This window comes from Eucalyptus grandis, chromosome 10, assembly GCF_016545825.1.
Source record: "Eucalyptus grandis isolate ANBG69807.140 chromosome 10, ASM1654582v1, whole genome shotgun sequence".
In the NCBI taxonomy this organism is placed as follows: Eukaryota; Viridiplantae; Streptophyta; class Magnoliopsida; order Myrtales; family Myrtaceae; genus Eucalyptus; species Eucalyptus grandis.
This window is the reverse complement of record NC_052621.1, coordinates 15,488,408-15,505,939: the sequence shown is the minus strand read 5'-3', so window position 1 is coordinate 15,505,939 and position 17,532 is coordinate 15,488,408. Positions and strand designations below refer to the sequence as shown.

The 17,532-nt window shown below is 40.4% G+C and overlaps 1 protein-coding gene across 1 annotated transcript; it reads right to left on the bottom strand.

Annotated features, from left to right (window-relative positions):
- Positions 1–12,810: 12,810 nt before the first annotated feature.
- LOC104421997 (uncharacterized protein At5g19025) lies at positions 12,811–14,138 on the bottom strand. The gene has a single exon (XM_010034198.3). It carries the CDS (start codon positions 13,723–13,725, stop codon positions 13,039–13,041), a length of 687 nt encoding a protein of 228 aa, XP_010032500.2. The 5' UTR covers positions 13,726–14,138; the 3' UTR covers positions 12,811–13,038.
- Between the last annotated feature and the right edge of the window lie 3,394 nt (positions 14,139–17,532).

Here is a 17,532-nt window from a genome sequence, read left to right as displayed (position 1 = left end):
ATGGCTTCACTTGAGGAAGGAGAGATTTCCATTTGGTCGAAAGAACAAGCTCATGCCTAGAGCTGACGGTCCCTTTAAAGTTATCCAGCGAATTGGCGACAATGCTTACAAGATTGACCTTCCGGGAGAGTTTGGAGTTTCAGCAACATTCAACGTGGGAGGCCTTTCTCCTTACTTAGAGGATTAAAACATTCTTGATTTGAGGAGAAATCTCAAACAACCCCAAGAGGAATATTTTGATGCGTGATGGGGTAGTGATTCAAGAACAAAGATTTTTTTGAGGGGATTTTTGTGGTTAAGTGTATGGAGTAGTGTATACGGTAAAGAAACAAAGAGGAATAAGAAAAGATAGAACGATCTCCTCCCAAGGTATAAAGGCCACGCTACCAACCGAGGATGAGGATCGAGATCTACGAAGCTCACCACCAAGGCTTAAAGCTTCCACCAGCCAAGCATAAAGCACTTCGGGATAGGAGAAGCTCACCACCAAGGCCTAAAGATCCCACCAGCCAAGGATAAAGGACTTCTTGGCTCACCACCAAGGAGTGATATAAAGAAAACGAAAGGAGTTATCCACTCTCCAAAGGAGTTCACTCAAGCAGAGGAAATCTCACCATTTTCATTCATGAAATTCGTATCTCGATCCTCATCCTCGGTTGGTTGCATTGCCTTTATACCTTGGAAGGAGATTGCTTTTATATTTTCTTATTCCTTTTTGTGTGTTTATCATATACCCCATACACTTAACCACAAAAATCCCCTAAAATAAATCTCCGTTCTTGAATCACTCACCCCATCACGCATCAAAATATTGGTACCAGATGATGCGGGTGCATCCAATGTAGCTCCATCGACCAACTCAGAACCGTCGATGCTTATCCAAGCCAATAAAGAAGTTGGGCATTATGTTCTTCGAATGGATCATTTTGAATGAATAATGTTAAATTTCTTATCAGTACTTTGTGGTATATCAATAGGTATCAATGGGAGGTCACTTTAGATGTCTTCTATGTGCAATTGATGAAGTTTCAGGAGAATTTTTTTCTGGTCAAGGGAGGAGCTCGAATTCTGGGAAGGCTAAAGGTTCACGAATGCGGTTCAAGAATATGGAAAGCCAAAGGTTCAAGAACATGGAAAGCTAACGGTTCGAGAATGTGGATGGCCGACGATTAGAGGCATTTAGTTCCCGTGTTAATAATGGCTTTTTTATTAAGTTCCTAGGTGTTTTTATGTAGCTGAAGAGTCGAACGTTTAAGTTCCTAGGTCTTTAAAATTTATTTTTAATTTTTCCTAATGCTGAAATCCTCCTATAAAATAGAGGAAACTATCCAATGTAGGGGAGATACGAATTTCATGAATGAAAATGGTGAGATTTCCTCTGCTTGAGTGAACTCCTTTGGAGAGTGGATAACTCCTCTCGGTTTCTTTATCCTTGGAGCGTAGATCACTCCTTGGTGGTGAGCCAAGAAGTCCTTTATCCTTGGCTGGTGGAATCTTTAGGCCTTGGTGGTGAGCTTATCCTATCCCGAAGTGCTTTATCCTTGGATGGTGGAAGCTTTAGGCCTTGGTGGTGAGCTTCGTAGATCTCGATCCTCATCCTCAGTTGGTGGCGTGGCCTTTATACCTTGGGAGAAGATCGTTCTATCTTTTCTTATTCCTCTTTGTTTCTTTACCGTATACACTACTCCATACACTTAACCACAAAAATCCCCTCAAAAAAATCTCCGTTCTTGAGTCACTCACCCCATCACGCAGCAGCTTCCACCTTGGTTTGATCAACACGGATTCCATCTTTGGAAACCACATAACCAAGAAACACAATGCTTGGAGAGAAGAACTCACATTTCTCCATTTTAGCATACAGTTTTTGATCTCTCAAGACATTGAAGACCTTTTTTAAATGAGAGAGATGCACCTTCTCGTTCTTGCTATAAACAAGAATACCGTCGAAATAAACAATGACAAATCGACCAATAAAGGAACAAAGAACATCATTCATACGTCTCATGAAGGTACTCGGAGCATTAGATAATCCGAATGGCATAACCAACCACTCATAAAGGCCTCCCTTGGTTTTGAAAGCCGTCTTCCATTCATCTCCTTCACGCATTCTGATTTGATGATAACCACTCCGCAAATCTATCTTTGAAAACACATAAGAACCATATAATTCTTCAAGCATATCATCAAGTCTAGGTATAGGGTACCTATACTTCATGGTGATATTGTTGATGGCCCGAGTATCAACACACATGCGATATGTACCATCCTTCTTAGGCAAAAGTAGAATCGGAACAGAATTGGCTTGTTTGGTAGTGGAACATGGGGGATCAAATCCTTTGTTTCCTGGACGTATCCTTTGAGGATAGTTTCAACAACTTGTCTTTGCAATTCCTTTGTTTCCTATGGATTGTACCAATAAGTTGGCTTGTTTGGTAGTGGAACATGGGGGATCAAATGAATTTGATGCTCAATACCTCTTATGGGAGGTAATCCAAGTGGCAAATCCTTCGGAAACACATCTGCAAATTCTTTCAACAAGCAATGCATTTTTGGATGTATGGGTCACTCTATCTCACTCTTTTCCTCGACCACAAGCAAAGCAAATACATTCTTTTGTTTGCTAATGGCTCTCTCAACCCGTGTCTCACTCAAGAACAGATTCTCCTTACAAGTGTTTCCCTGCCCAGGTTGATTATTATGTATCGAGTAAAGACTCAATGGTAAAAGAGTAATGTCTTTTTGTTCCTTATGAAAAGATTATGTGTTTTCCGACCATCATGCATAGCATTTATATCAAATTGCCAAGGTCTACCCAATAGCAAAGTCATGCCTCCATAGGAATCACATCACATACAACCTAATCTCGATGGTTCTTTCCAATCGAAAAGGATATAAGAACACGTTTGGTTACCTTGAGTTCATTCCCTTGATTGAGCCATTGGAGCTTGTATGGTTGAGGATGTTTCGTTGTTGGAAGCTGCAGCTTGTCGAAAAGAGTTGCCGAAGCAACATTGGTGCAGCCCCCACCATCGATGATCACCGAACACACCTTTCCATTAATAGTACAACAGGTGTGAAATATATTCTCCCTTTGCTCTTTATTAGGAGAAACTTCAACATGCAAGGCTCTTCGGATGATCAACAACTCGCCATCATCAGCTTTCTCCACAACTTGTTCTTCCCCATCTAATTCACCAATATTTTGGTCTTGATTTCTCTCAGCTTCTTGAAGTGCCCAATTGATCTCCTCAATTTCTTGAAGAGTCATAACTCTTCGATTTGGACAATTTGGTTGTAAATGCCCAAAACCATGGCACTTAAAGCATTTCCTTCCATCAACTTCTTGAGTTTTTCCCAAGACTTGATCCGGCCATTTCCTTCCCTTGCTCGTTGATGCTTTAGATTATCCCACCAAAGAAAAGCATATTTGGTCACCTTTACGAGAGCAACCATACATTTCTTCTCATCCAAATAGGACTTGAACTCAAAAATTCGTTTGCTTGTGTGGCCAATAATGCGTGATGGGGTGAGTGATTCAAGAACGGAGATTTTTTTGAAGGGATTTTTGTGGTTAAGTCTATGGACTAGTGTGTACGGTAAAGAGACAAAGAGGAATAAGAAAAGATAGAACGATCTCCTCCCAAGGTATAAAGGCCACGCCACCAACCGAGGATCTGGATCGAGATCTACGAAGCTCACCACCAAGGCCTAAAGCTTCCACCAGCCAAGGATAAAGCACTTCGGGATAGGAGAAGCTCACCACCAAGGAGTGATCTACGCTCCAAGGATAAAGAAACCGAAAGGAGTTATCCACTCTCCAAAGGAGTTCACTCAAGCAGAGGAAATCTCACCATTTTCATTCATGAAATTCGTATCTCCTACATTGGATAGTTTTCGCCTCTTTGTAGGAGGATTTTAACCTTAATACATATTAAAAACAGTCCTTAATAGCCTAGAAACTGAAACGTTCGACTCTTGGACTGCATAAAAACGGCTAGGAACTTAATAAAAGCCTTTACTATCACGGGAACTAAATGCCATTTAATCTTCGGCCTTCCACATTCTTGAACCATTAGCTTTCCGTGAACCTCTAGCCTTCCCAAAATTCGAGCTCTTCTCTTGACCAGAAAATAATCCTTTTGAAGCTTCTTCAATTGGTCATACAGGACATCTAAAATGGCCTCTCAATGATACCTATTGATATACCAACAAGTAATTAACATTATTCATTCAAAATGATCCATCGAAGCACATAATGCCCATCTTCTTTATTGGCTTGGATAAGCATCGATGGTTCCGAGTTGGTCCATGGAGCTACGTTGGATGCTCCCGCATCATCCTCCCCAGGTTGTTTGAGATTTGTCCCGAAATCTAGAAGGTTTTCATCCTCCAAGTAAGGAGAAAGGTCTCCCATGTTGAAGGTTGCCGAAACTGCAAACTCTCCTTGAAGGTCAATCTTGTAAGCATTGTCACCAATTCGCTGAATAACTTTAAATGGACCGTCAGCTCTTGGCATGAGTTTGTTCTTTCAACGAAATGGAAATCTCTCCTTCCTCAAGTGAAGCCATACAAGATCGCCCGGTTGAAATTGAGTCTTCTTGCGATGTTGATTAGCTTTCTTTTTGTGAGATTCATTGGCCTTTTCAATGTTGGATCGAATCTGCTCATGGAGCTTCTTCATTGATTCAGCTCTTTTCTTGCCATCAAAGCTCACTTGAGAGTTAGACGGAATTGGAATAAAATCAATGGGTGTGAGAGGATTAATTCCATACACAACTTCAAATGGCGATCGACCAGTAGTATAACTTGGTGATCGATTGTAAGCAAATTCAAATTCAGCATGCGCAAGCTTTAAATCCCAATCTTTCAACGATTTACTCACCATTCCACGAAGAAGAGTGGTTAGAGTACTATTTGTTACCTCCGTTTGGCCATCCATTTGGGGATGACAAGTTGTGCTGAATAAGAGTCTTGTACCAAGCATTCTCCATAGAGTCCTCCAAAAGTGGCTTAAGAACTTGGAATCACGATCCGACACAATGGTCTTTGGTACTCCATGAATGCGGATAATCTCTTTGAAATATAAGTCAGCAATATGAGATGCATCATTGGTCTTGTGACATGGCACGAAATGAGCCCTTTTAGAGAACCGATCGACGACCACCATGATAGCATCTTTTCCTCTTTGAGTTCTTGGTAGAGCCACGATGAAATCCAAGCTAACATCTTCCCAGGGTTGCAATGGTACCGGAAGTGGAGTATACAAACCTTGATGGAAATGGCTTTTTGATCTTTGACAAGTTGCACACCTTGAGATGATAGCATGCACATCTCCACTCATCTTTGGCCAATAGAAATGCTCTTGAAGAACCTCAAGAGTTTTTTTAATACCAAAATGACCAGCCAATCCTCCAACATGCGCTTCTCGAATCAACAATTCGCGAAAAGAACTCTTCGGCACACATAATTGATTTCCTTTAAAAAGAAACCCATCTTGCAAAGAATATATACCTTGAACTCCCTCCTTGCAATTGTTGATGATACAGGAGAATTCCGCATCTTCAGAATAAAGTTCTTTCATTGATTGAAATCCGAGAATCCTAGAGTCCAAAACCGCAAGGATAGAATATCTTCTCAATAAAGCATCTGCTACAACATTAGTGTGCCCCGGTTTATATTTTGAGACAAAAGAAAAGGATTGAAGAAATTCTACCCATTTTGCATGTCTCGAATTAAGTTTGCGTTGGCCACTAATAAACTTAAGCGCCTCATGATCAGAATGAAGGACAAATTGCTTTGGCCTCAAATAATGACTCCAATGATCAAGAGCTCGAACAATCGCATAGAACTCTTTGTCATAAGTTGAATAATTCCTCTTGGAATCAGATAATTTCTCACTGAAATATGCCAATGGTTTTTGTGCTTGCACTAGAACAGCACCAATACCAACTTCCACTTGCATCACACTCAACTTCAAATACTTTATCAAAATCAGGAAGTGCAAGAATAGGGGGACTCACAAAGTTTCTGCTTGATCATGTCAAAAGCGTTTTGAGCAACCTTTGTCCATTCAAAAGCACCATTCTTCAGGCATTCAGTTATAGGAGCAATGACGGTACTAAAGTTTTTGACAAAACGTCGATAGAAAGAAACAAGTCCATGAAAGCTTCTTACATCAGAAATTGACTTCGGAACCGGCCAAGTCTTCATAGCTTCCACCATGGTTTGATCAACAGAGATTCCATCTTTGGAAACCACATAACCAAGAAACACAATGCTTGGAGAGAAGAACTCACATTTCTCCATTTTAGCATATAGTTTTCGTTCTCTCAAAACATTAAAGACCTATTTTAAATGAGAGATATGCTCCTCCTCGTTCTTGCTATAAACAAGAATATCATCGAAATAAACAATGACAAATCAACCAATAATAGAACGAAGAACCTCGTTCATAAGTCTCATGAAGGTACTCGAAGCATTAGATAATCCGAATGGCATAACCAACCACTCATAAAGGCCTCCTTGGTTTTGAAAGCCGTCTTCCATTCATCTCCTTCTCGCATTCTGATTTGATGATAACCACTCCGCAAATCTATTTTTGAAAACACAGAAGAACTATATAATTCGTCAAGCATATCATCAAGTCTAGGTATAGGGTACCTATACTTAATGGTGATGTTGTTGATGGCCCGACTATCAACACACATTCGATATGTACCATCCTTCTTAGGTACAAGTAGAGCCGGAACAGAACAAGGACTCATGCTTTCTCGAACGTATCCTTTGAGGATAAGTTCATCAACTTGTCTATGCAACTCTTTTGTATCCTCCGGATTATATCGATAAGCTGGCTTGTTTGGTAGCGGAGCACCGGGGATCAAATCAATTTGATGCTCAATACCTCTTATGGGAGGTAATCCAAGTGGCAGATCCTCCGGAAACACATCTGCAAATTCTTTCAACAAGCAATGCATTTTTCGATTTATGGGTCGCTCTATCTCACTCTTTTTCTCAACCACAAGCAAAGCAAAAACATTCTTTTGTTAGCTAATGGCTCTCTCAACTCGTGTCTCACTCAAGAACATATTTTCCTTACAAGCGTTTCCCTCCCCAGGTTGATTATTATGTCTCGAATAAGGACTCAATGGTAAAAGAGTAATGCATTTTTGTTCCTTATGAAAAGAGTATGTGTTTTTCCGACCATCATGCATAGCATTTATATCAAATTGCCACGGTCTACCCAATAACAAGTGGCATGCCTCCATAGAAATCACATCGCATACAATCTCATCTTGATAGTTCTGCCCAATCGAAAATGCTGTAAGAATGCGTTTGGTTACCTTGAGTTCATTCCCTTGATTGAGCCATTGGAGCTTGTATGGTTGAGGATGTTTCGTTGTTGGAAGCTTCAACTTGTCGACAAGAGTTGTCGAAGCAACATTGGTGCAGCTCCCACCATCGATGATCACCGAACACACCTTTTCGTTAATAGTGCAATGTGTGTGAAATATATTCTCCCTTTGCTCTTTATTTGGAGAAACTTCAACATGCAAGGCTCTTCGGATGATATACAGCTCACCATCATCGGGTTTCTCCACAACTTCTTCTTCCCGATCAGATTCAGAAATATTTTGGTCTTCATTGTCAGCCTCTTGAAGTGCCGAATTGATCTCCTCAATTTCTTGAAGAGTCATAACTCTCCGATTTGGACAATTTGCTTGTAAATGCCCAAAACCATGGCACTTAAAGCATTTCCTTGCATCACCTTCAAACTTCTTTTGGACTTCTTTGGAAGGCTCTGCATTCTTTCCCTTGCCTTTTTCTGTTCTTGACGTACTCTCGCCCATGCTTGACGAAGCACCCTTAAAATAGGATGTCGCCTTTGTTGAGGTTCTGGAGGAAAACCTCTTGCTCTTCAATTGTTTTTCGACTTTTATGGCTAACTTGCATACGTCTTCAAAGGACCAATACGGTTGAAGTTCAACCATATCAGCAATTTCTCGATTCATGCCGCCAAGAAAACGAGCAATGGTTTGCTCGGGAACTTCTGGAATTTCACTCCTCATTTTGAGTTGTTCAAACTCACTAATGTATTCTTCAACGCTCATCCCATGTTGTCTTAGGGAGTTCAGTTTGAGGAAGAGATCTTGCTTATAGTTGTCGGGCAAGAACCTCTTCTTCATCAACTTCTTGAGTTTTTCCCAAGACTTGATTCGGCCTTTTCCTTCCCTTGCTCGTTGATGCTTTAGATTCTCCCACCATAGAGAAGCATATTTGGTCAGCTTTAGGACAGCAACCTTACATTTCTTCTCATCCGAATAGGATTTGAAGTCAAAAATTCGTTCGGTTTTGTATAGCCAATCCACAAAGTCGTCGGGATTAAGATTACCGTCAAACTCAAGGACCTCCACTTTAATGTCTCTTTCATCCTCCTTATGCCTCCCTCTCCGTCTTCGTCTTCGAATTGGAGATTCAGAATCGCTAGAGTGCAGAATCGTTCGATTGTCTCCGGTGGACTCGAAATCGCCATCAGAATTTTTTGGCGAGATTCGGAATCGTCACGTCGATTCCGTTCGTTGGGACACCTTGCTGGTTGTCCTTGTCTCACCGGATTCTCTAGAAGATTGAGGACTCGCTCCATTTGTTGTTGAAGATTTTGGATTGCACGATCTCGCCTTTCGTTGTGCGCTTGCTCCAGAGTCAAGCCTCGAGGAACTTGTGCTTCCATAAGGAATAAGGAATCACTCAAATGAGTTGAACCTTGAGATCTGATACCAATATTTTGATGCGTGATGGGGTGAGTGATTCAAGAACGGAGATTTTTTGAAGGGATTTTTGTGGTTAAGTCTATGGACTAGTGTGTACGGTAAAGAAACAAAGAGGAATAAGAAAAGGTAGAACGATCTCCTCCCAAGGTATAAAGGCCACGCCACCAACCGAGGATGTGGATCGAGATCTGAAGCTCACCACCAAGGCCTAAAGCTTCCACCAACCAAGGATAAAGCACTTCGGGATAGGAGAAGCTCACCACCAAGGCCTAAAGATTCCACCAGCCAAGGATAAAGGGCTTCTTGGCTCACCACCAAGGAGTGATCTACGCTCCAAGGATAAAGAAACCGAAAGGAGTTATCCACTCTCCAAAGGAGTTCACTCAAGCAGAGGAAATCTCACCATTTTCATTCATGAAATTCGTATCTCCTACATTGGATAGTTTTCCCCTCTTTATAGGAGGATTTTAACCTTAATACATATTAAAAACAGACCTTAATAGCCTAGAAACTGAAACGTTCGACTCTTGGACTGCATAAAAATGGCTAGGACTTAAATAAAAAGCCTTTACTATCACGGGAACTAAATGCCATTTAATTTTCGACCTTGCACATTCTCGAACCATTAGCTTTCCGTGAACCTCTAGCCTTCCCAAAATTCGAGCTCTTCCCTTGACCAGAAAATAATCCTTCTGAAGCTTCTTCAATTGGTCATACAGGACATCTAAAATGGCCTCCCAATGATACCTATTGATATACCACAAAGTAATTAACATTATTCATTCAAAATGATCCATCGAAGCACATAATGCCCATCTTCTTTATTGGCTTGGATAAGCATCAATGGTTCCGAGTTGGTCCATGGAGCTACGTTGGATGCTCCCGCATCAGCCAATCAACAAAGTCATCGGGATTGAGATTACCATTAAACTCTGGGACCTCCACTTTAATGTCTCTTTCATCCTCCTTATGCCTCCCTCTTCATCTTCGTCTTCGAATTGGAGATTCAGAATCACAAGAATTCATAATCATACGATTCTCTCCAGTGGACTCAGAATCGCCATTAGAATTTGACGAGATTTGGAATCGTCACAGCGATGCTGTTCGTTGGGACGCTTTGCTGGTTGTCCTTGTCTCGCCGGATTCTCTAGAAGATTGAGGACTCGCTCCATTTGTTGTTGAAGATTTTGGATTGCACGATCTCACCTTGCGTTGTACGCTTGCTCCAAAGTCAAGCCTCTTGGAACTGGATCATCCATAAGGAATTTGTAATAGAAGAAGGAAAGGAATCACTCAAATGAGTTGAACCTTGGCTTTGATACCAATATTTTGATGCGTGATGGGGTGAGGATTCAAGAGCGGAAATTTTTATAAGGGGATTTTTGTGGTTAAGTTTATGGAGTAGTGAATATGATAAACACACAAAAAGGAATAAGAAAAGATAAAAGCAATCTCCTTCCAAGGTATAAAGGCAGCACCACCAACCAAGGATGCAGATCGAGATCTACGAAGTTTACCACCAAGGCCTAAAGCTTCCACCAGCCAAGGATAAAGGACTTCGGGATAGGAGAAGCTCACCACCAAGGCCTAAAGATTGCACAAGCCAAGGATAAAGGGCTTCTTGGCTCACCACCAATGAGTGATCTACGCTCCAAGGATAAAGAAACCGAAATGAGTTATCCACTCTCCAAAGGAGTTCACTTAAATTGAGGAAATCTCACCATTCTCATTCATCAAATTCGTATCTCCCTTACGTTGGATAGTTTCCCCTATTTATAGGAGGATTTTAGCCTTACAAAATATTAAAAAAAACTTTAATGACCTAGGAATTAAACGTTCGACTCTTGAGCTACATAAAAATAAAAAACAGCTAGGAACTTAATAAAAAGCCTTTATTAACACGGGAACTAAATGCCTTTAATCGTCGGCCTTCCGCATTCTCGAACCGTTAGTTTTCTGTGTTCTTGAACCTTTGGCTTTCCATATTCTTGAACCGCATTCGTGAACTTTTAGCCTTCCCAAAATTCGAGCTCCTCCCTTGACCAGAAAATAATCCTCCTGAAACTTCATCAATTGGTCATACAAGACATCTAAAATGGCCTCCCATTGATAGTTATCGATATACCATAAAGTATCGATAAGTAATTAACATTATTCATTCAAAATGATCCATCGAAGCACATAATGCCCAACTTCTTTATTTGTTTAGATAAGCATCAATGGTTCTGAGTTGGTTGATAGAGCTACGTTGGATGCTCCCGCATCAATATGTAAACGGTTTGAATTAGTGAAATACTTAGCTTTTCGCCAAAACAGATTAACCACAAAAGTCTTTGATATGACAACGTGTGGATGGACATGGCTACAAGGTGCCCTTCTAATCGGTTGCTCTACCCCGCGGTTTTTTTTAGATAAACAAACTTGATTTGAATTAATGAAGTACTTAGCTTTCCAAGTGTGGATGGACCTGTTTACAGGGTGCCAAGGGTCCATGGAAGGAACATAGGAGAGAACATCTACATTTTACAACTCCAAGTTAGAGCAATGCTCTTCTCCAATTTCTGGTCTCGTATTTAGTGCAACGTTAACCCTTCCAAACTAATGACATCAAAAAACAGCCCTTGAAAGTCTACATTTTACAGCTCCAGGTTCATATTTTGGGATTTGTCTTTGGTACAGTGGATTAGGTTCATCAGATGATAGTATGTACGTCTTAAGTATTCCACGAACTTTACCACTACTGATCCTGATGAAGGAAACGGTTTACCTGAAGGCATGCGTTCATAATTTAGTAGGGCAATCATGTCACCGGAATCTATTCTTGCCGACTATGCAAAGACCCTCACAGGCTAATCCTGCTAACATCGTCCATGAAACTGGCTAAGGACCAGCAAAGATTCAAGCTCTCCCAGGACTCTGGTATGGGTTCCTTGAGTGTCCTAACCCGTTACTTAGAACGTGGGATCAGGAACTCCGGATGGGCTACTCCACAATACTTAACAAGGAAGAACAGAACGGAACTGGAAAGCTGCTGATAGAATTTTCAGAAAGGAAAGCCTACAACCTCCAAGAGATTTACGAAGTTAAAAACAATTTTATGGTACAGACACAGAATTTGAGGCATTTGTGGGGGCCAAGGACATGATTTGTAACCATATTAATATATCAGAGCAAATCTCAACCGTAGCCACCGCAGCTCTGCTTAGTTTTGTAGAAGTGAATGGTCCCGACTTGCGCCTTTGTCCGAGTTGCCTGGACAGAAAGCAGGGATCCAAGCCCAAGCAGAGTATATCACAGGTTAGGACTTTCAGGTGGTGGTAAGGAAATACAGTTATTATGTCTGATAGGATCTGGAGATAGAAGCTCTCTGTTTTTAACTCGAGCAAAACAATTCTCACAAGAGCTAAACAATCTGACATCTAATGAACCACCACTCCAAATATCTCAAGAAAAAGAAATAAATCAGTCACAGATATATGAACTTCAGGAGTATGTAAACTCTGGCTAAAAAAGATGAAGATTCTCCAAAATCACATATTCAGCATCACCATAACTCATGCTTAAACATAAGGACAAATCTGTTAACGTAGTGTTCTCTCTTCACATTAACAATCTTCACAAGACGGCAAACTCTCGCCTCTATCTTTCGAGAATCTATGCATGGAGTTAACATTACTTGCTTTCTTAAGTGATAGAGTTTACATAGTTTACCAGCTTTATTTGGCCGATCTCAAGGTACATTAGCTTATGAAGAGCGCATGCTATCAATTCATACTTGAAACTCAGATGAGCTAATAACCATTTCGCAAGACAGAAATCATAATAGACAACCTTCCATGGATGCAAAAAAAGCTACTCCCCATATCACAGACCAGCTCTAAGCGCAACCAAACTCAAGGATGGGTTTAACCCCTCACAAGGCAGTACCAATTTCCAACTTCACCACGATTCGCCATCCACACAAAAGCGACCATTTTCAGGATGAATAAATGATGCAGAGCACAGGGTACAAAGTTTGATCTTTTGCTTGGGCCAAATGAGTACTGGAACGTAGCAAGGAGAACCTATATAACGAGCAGTAATATCATCAAATCAGAACAATTTTTACATCATCCTGTTTATCATAGTGAAAAGAGCTTTATTTAGGAACGTATCCGTATGCCCCTATCAAAGGACTCCACAAAGGAGCAAGTCCTATCTGCCTAATACCCAGTCCTCTGCATTAATATATTTCTCCTCTTCAATCAAATACCCTGCAATGGTTCTCCTACTTCCTGATCCTTCGCTGCTTCTTTGGTCCGGGAACTGCCAATCTCCCGATGGCACACCCACATCGCGCCCGGAATATGAGAACGGCCCTTCCATTGGGCGGGGCCATCTTCTTCAGCTCCGCCTCCAGCTCACGGTGGTGATCCCGAGGCAATTCGAATATGCCCCTCCTGAAGCCGCCTTTCATGAGGGAAGACGGATCGCTCTTCACGCACTCCTCCGTCTCCAGCTGGATATCGAATTCGGCCGCTTTCCTCAGGCCCTTGCACTTCGTGTTCCCGCATCTCCTGGTCGAGTACATCAGGAGCAGCCAGCAAGCGACAGCGACGCAAGACAGGCTCAGCCCGATGGACCCGTAAATCAGCAGGGTCTCGGGAACCTCCTCCGCGAAGGCGCTCGCGACCGCGCCGCCGGCTGCGGTCAACCAGACGCGCGCGAACTCGACGTAAGGAAACAGCAGGAACCCGCAGGCCACGACGACGGCGATCAGGATGGCTACGTCCATGGCGGCGGTCCGAGATCCATCGCAGGCGAGAGCCCTCGCGCAATTCGCGGAACTGCGCACCTTCCGATTCCTGTGGGATTGATGGGTCCGGTTCGGCTTGGTCGGATTGAAAGAGCCGGCCATGGCTTTCAAGTGGTCAAAAGGATTGCAGACCGAGACCGATCGATCAGAACCGACCATTTCAACCACAAAGAAGCCAAAAAAAAAAAAAACAGTATCGGATTTCGACGCGGCACCAATCGAATTCGCTCGCGATCGCAGCACAAGAGCAGCAGCAGTAGCTCCTCGGCGGAATCGGGGAGGATTCAATTGAAAGCAGCAAGGCTGACTCGAAATCTTGGTCAAGTCAGAGAATAGCGCGATCGATTCGATGCAGAGCGCGGCTTAAAGAGGAGCCGGGGGTGGGGGGGCGTGGGGAAGATCAAGCTGGTCCGCCGGCCCGCATGGGAGGCAGAGAGGACAGGAAGGAAAGGTCAAGAGGCTTTGTTTTGCTGATCCAAAATGGCTGATCCACGCGTTCTGCGATTCGCGTAATGGCCGGTTTATAAAACCGGCGAGCGAGAGAGAGAGATTAGAGAGAGAGAGAGAGAGATGCAAGCATGCAAGGAGGAGGGGGAGGAGAACCCAAGGACGGACGAAACGGCGTCGTATTTGCTGGTGCCGCCCGCGAACGTGCAGCTCGGAATCCGAGCTGCCATTTTGACGAAAGAGCGGGGTTGATGCGAGCATGAATTGGTGGACCACGCTCATTGGCGCTTTCGCTTGGCCGGTCCGCATGGTCTATACACTTTTTTCCTCTTCTCGTTTTCTTTTGGTAAAAGAAGTTGCCAACTTAAGGATGGGTAAACATCACAAAAAATTCTAAGTTAATATATATATATATGATCTTCGAAAAATCTCAAATTAATATATTTATAATAAACTTACTCTCTATTAATATTAAATTGGAAAACCATAAATCGGTAACGGAAGGTAAAATATCAAATTAATACACCCATTAACTATCATGTGTCCTATGATACAATAATTTGATAGTAAAATTTAAAAAAAAAAATAATAGAGGATAATATTATTATTTGTGTACTAATTTGAGACTTTTGGTAGTCAAAAATTAGTTTGACATTTTTCATGATATTAATCTTTTTATTTATTTATAAATTAGTTACGAAAAATGTATTATTTATTTATTTATTTATTGGTCACTCAACTTTGTTTGCACTATTGAAAAAACATCAAAGTTAGAGTTCATTGTTGTTCTTGCTATCCAACTTTTAAGGATTGTGTATTAATTTGCTACTTTTGACGTTAGGGCTCTTTTTTTTTTTTTTTTTGGGCGCCCACGGCGTGGGGGGTGGGGGTGCGGGCGAGAGTTCGTTAGGCCTCCTTTTGCCAACTAGCAAAAGTTATGGCACTACTTCATGGTTTTGATGGTTAAAAGGTGTGTCTACGTGGCAAAGGTAAATTGCAATTCTTTTGTGCAAGTCTTCGACGAGAGCAAATGAGTCTTTTGGAGTGACTTTGAACTTATCTTGATTGACTTTTATCTTTTTCTTTTTAGGATTAATATACTAAAAAATTCCAAACTAATACAACCGTAGTAAATTTATCTAAAATTAATTTTTTATCATAAAAACTCCAAACATATATACTTGTGACATATTTATTTCGAACAAACTTATCAACTATCAAGAATCCAAAAATGATACATTTATAATAAATTTACTATCCGTTGGCTTTTTCAAATTTAAAGATTTGCTAACTTGAATGACACATAGTGACGTGGTAGGGTGATGTGCCAAGTCAACGTGGAAATACATAAGGTAAATATCACGAAAAATCTCAAAATTGTACACCTATAACAAATTTAACGATATTCTTATGATAAATTTAAGTTACACCTATGATGAATTTGGGATTTTTCGTGACATTAACCCTACGAATTTTCACATGGACTTACCTCATCACCATAACATGTCACTATGTGTCATCTATGTTGATAAATTTAATAGTAAAATTTGACGAAAGTTAATGGAGAGTAAATTTGTCACAAATGTAACAATTTTTGGTTATTTTAATTCAAGTAAAATTATCACAAGTGTATCAATTTGGAGTTTTTAATAATCAAAATATTAGTTTGAGATAAATTTGTCATATATATACTAGTTTGAAGTTTTTGATAGTACAAAAATTAGTTTTTGGTAAATTTATCATAAGTGTACCAGTTTTTTTATTTTTCAAGGTATTAACTCTACTTTTTAATTAATCTATATCTTGATGCATTCACATTTCGAAATTTTAACCAAAAAGCCGAAACTTTCACAAATATAGATATTTTTACATAAAGGCTTCATTTTGTTTCACGAAGATTGAATAATTTGGAAAACGTTTTCCAAAAATTGATTGCTTATATCGATTGAAATAATTAGTCAATAAAAAATATTTTCATCATCGGTAACAATTTATGTCTAAACATTGTTATTGACAATAAAAAAATGTTTCGTTCATTTATTTTTTTAATTGATTTAGATATCTTTTTTGGAAAATATTTTTCAAATCATTCGTTTTCCTCAAAATAAATGCACCCCACCCCAACACATGAACTTTTTTTGTTTTTAAATTCTTGAAGATTTGAGTTTTATTTTGACCTTTGGTCGGAACGTAGAAAGTTGTTCTCTGTTTAAGTCTAAACAAATGCGCCCTTTCACATTTTACAGTTTGCTTTTCTTAAAATCTTGTGGCGTACGAACTTTCACCTTCTGAATTATTTAATGTAAGATGATTGAAACGTCTAAAGCTAATGTCTTTTTTGTTTATATAGAGCCTCCCACGCGCATCGAGCTCATATAGTAAAAATTAAAAAGGTTATGCAAAATCTATTCTGCTAACTAGTCAAAAAAAAAAAAAAAACACACACACACACACACAAGCTTATTTGTGCATAGAAATGGAAAAATTGGGAAGAGAGGGCACCCCAAAAAACCAGTAGGTCAAAAAATTTAGAAAAGGCGCCCCAAAGAACCAATAGGTCAAAAAAATTTGTCACCAAAAGTAAACCTGTGGTTAGTGGTAGGAGTGAGGTTCCGTCGAGGTTTGACCTAGTATCTAGAATCTATCCATGGAATAGATTCTCTAATTTTTAGAACTTGGAACGTACTTTGTGTCACGCCACGACCCATTCAAGACGCGTAACAACATGTGATTGTTGTCATTCATTTCCTTTAAGTCATTTGATTGTGACGTTCCAAGAGGCATCATCAACCAAATCGCTTTCTTTGGTAAAATACACAAGCGGAAGCATAAACAATTCACCTAATCAACAAACAGTGATAGTTTCAAACACACTTACATTTATATATATGCATCCATAACATCATTACAACATACCAGCTATAAATATCCAAACTTGAACATCATTCGTTACACCATCTCATGTTCAATCAATATGCGCGATCATCCGCACTTCCAAAAGGTTTCAGGGTTAGCCTAGCTTCTCTATGCTACGAAATGACTTGAAAAGAGTGGTATCCCCCACGCACCTAGTCGCATCCAAACTCAAAATACCATAACTTAAGCTTGACTAGTCATGATTAGGGCTTGAAAAAGGTTAAACAACGGGGAGTGAGATAAACTCAATGAGTGAACTCCCTAAATCTCACACAAGGAAGTCATTCATCTCGGAAACGCCTTAAACGTGTGTGTTGACACTTGATTTTTAGTCGACGCATCATTAAAAAGTAAAAATAAATAAAAATCAAGATTTAGGTTTTTTATCGCAATAGAGCCATTGTCATGCCCCGATCCTTGAGCGCGTGCCCATCTCTCGGTGGTCGATAAATATGCGACGTCCCAGGACACGTTGCCGACTTATTTATTTTAAATGTGCATGTGGAAGTGAAACAATTACCCTTGACGACAACCAACACGGAATAGAAAAGCAGAAATAATTCACAACCAAAACACGCTTATAAACACCTCGGTTTATATACA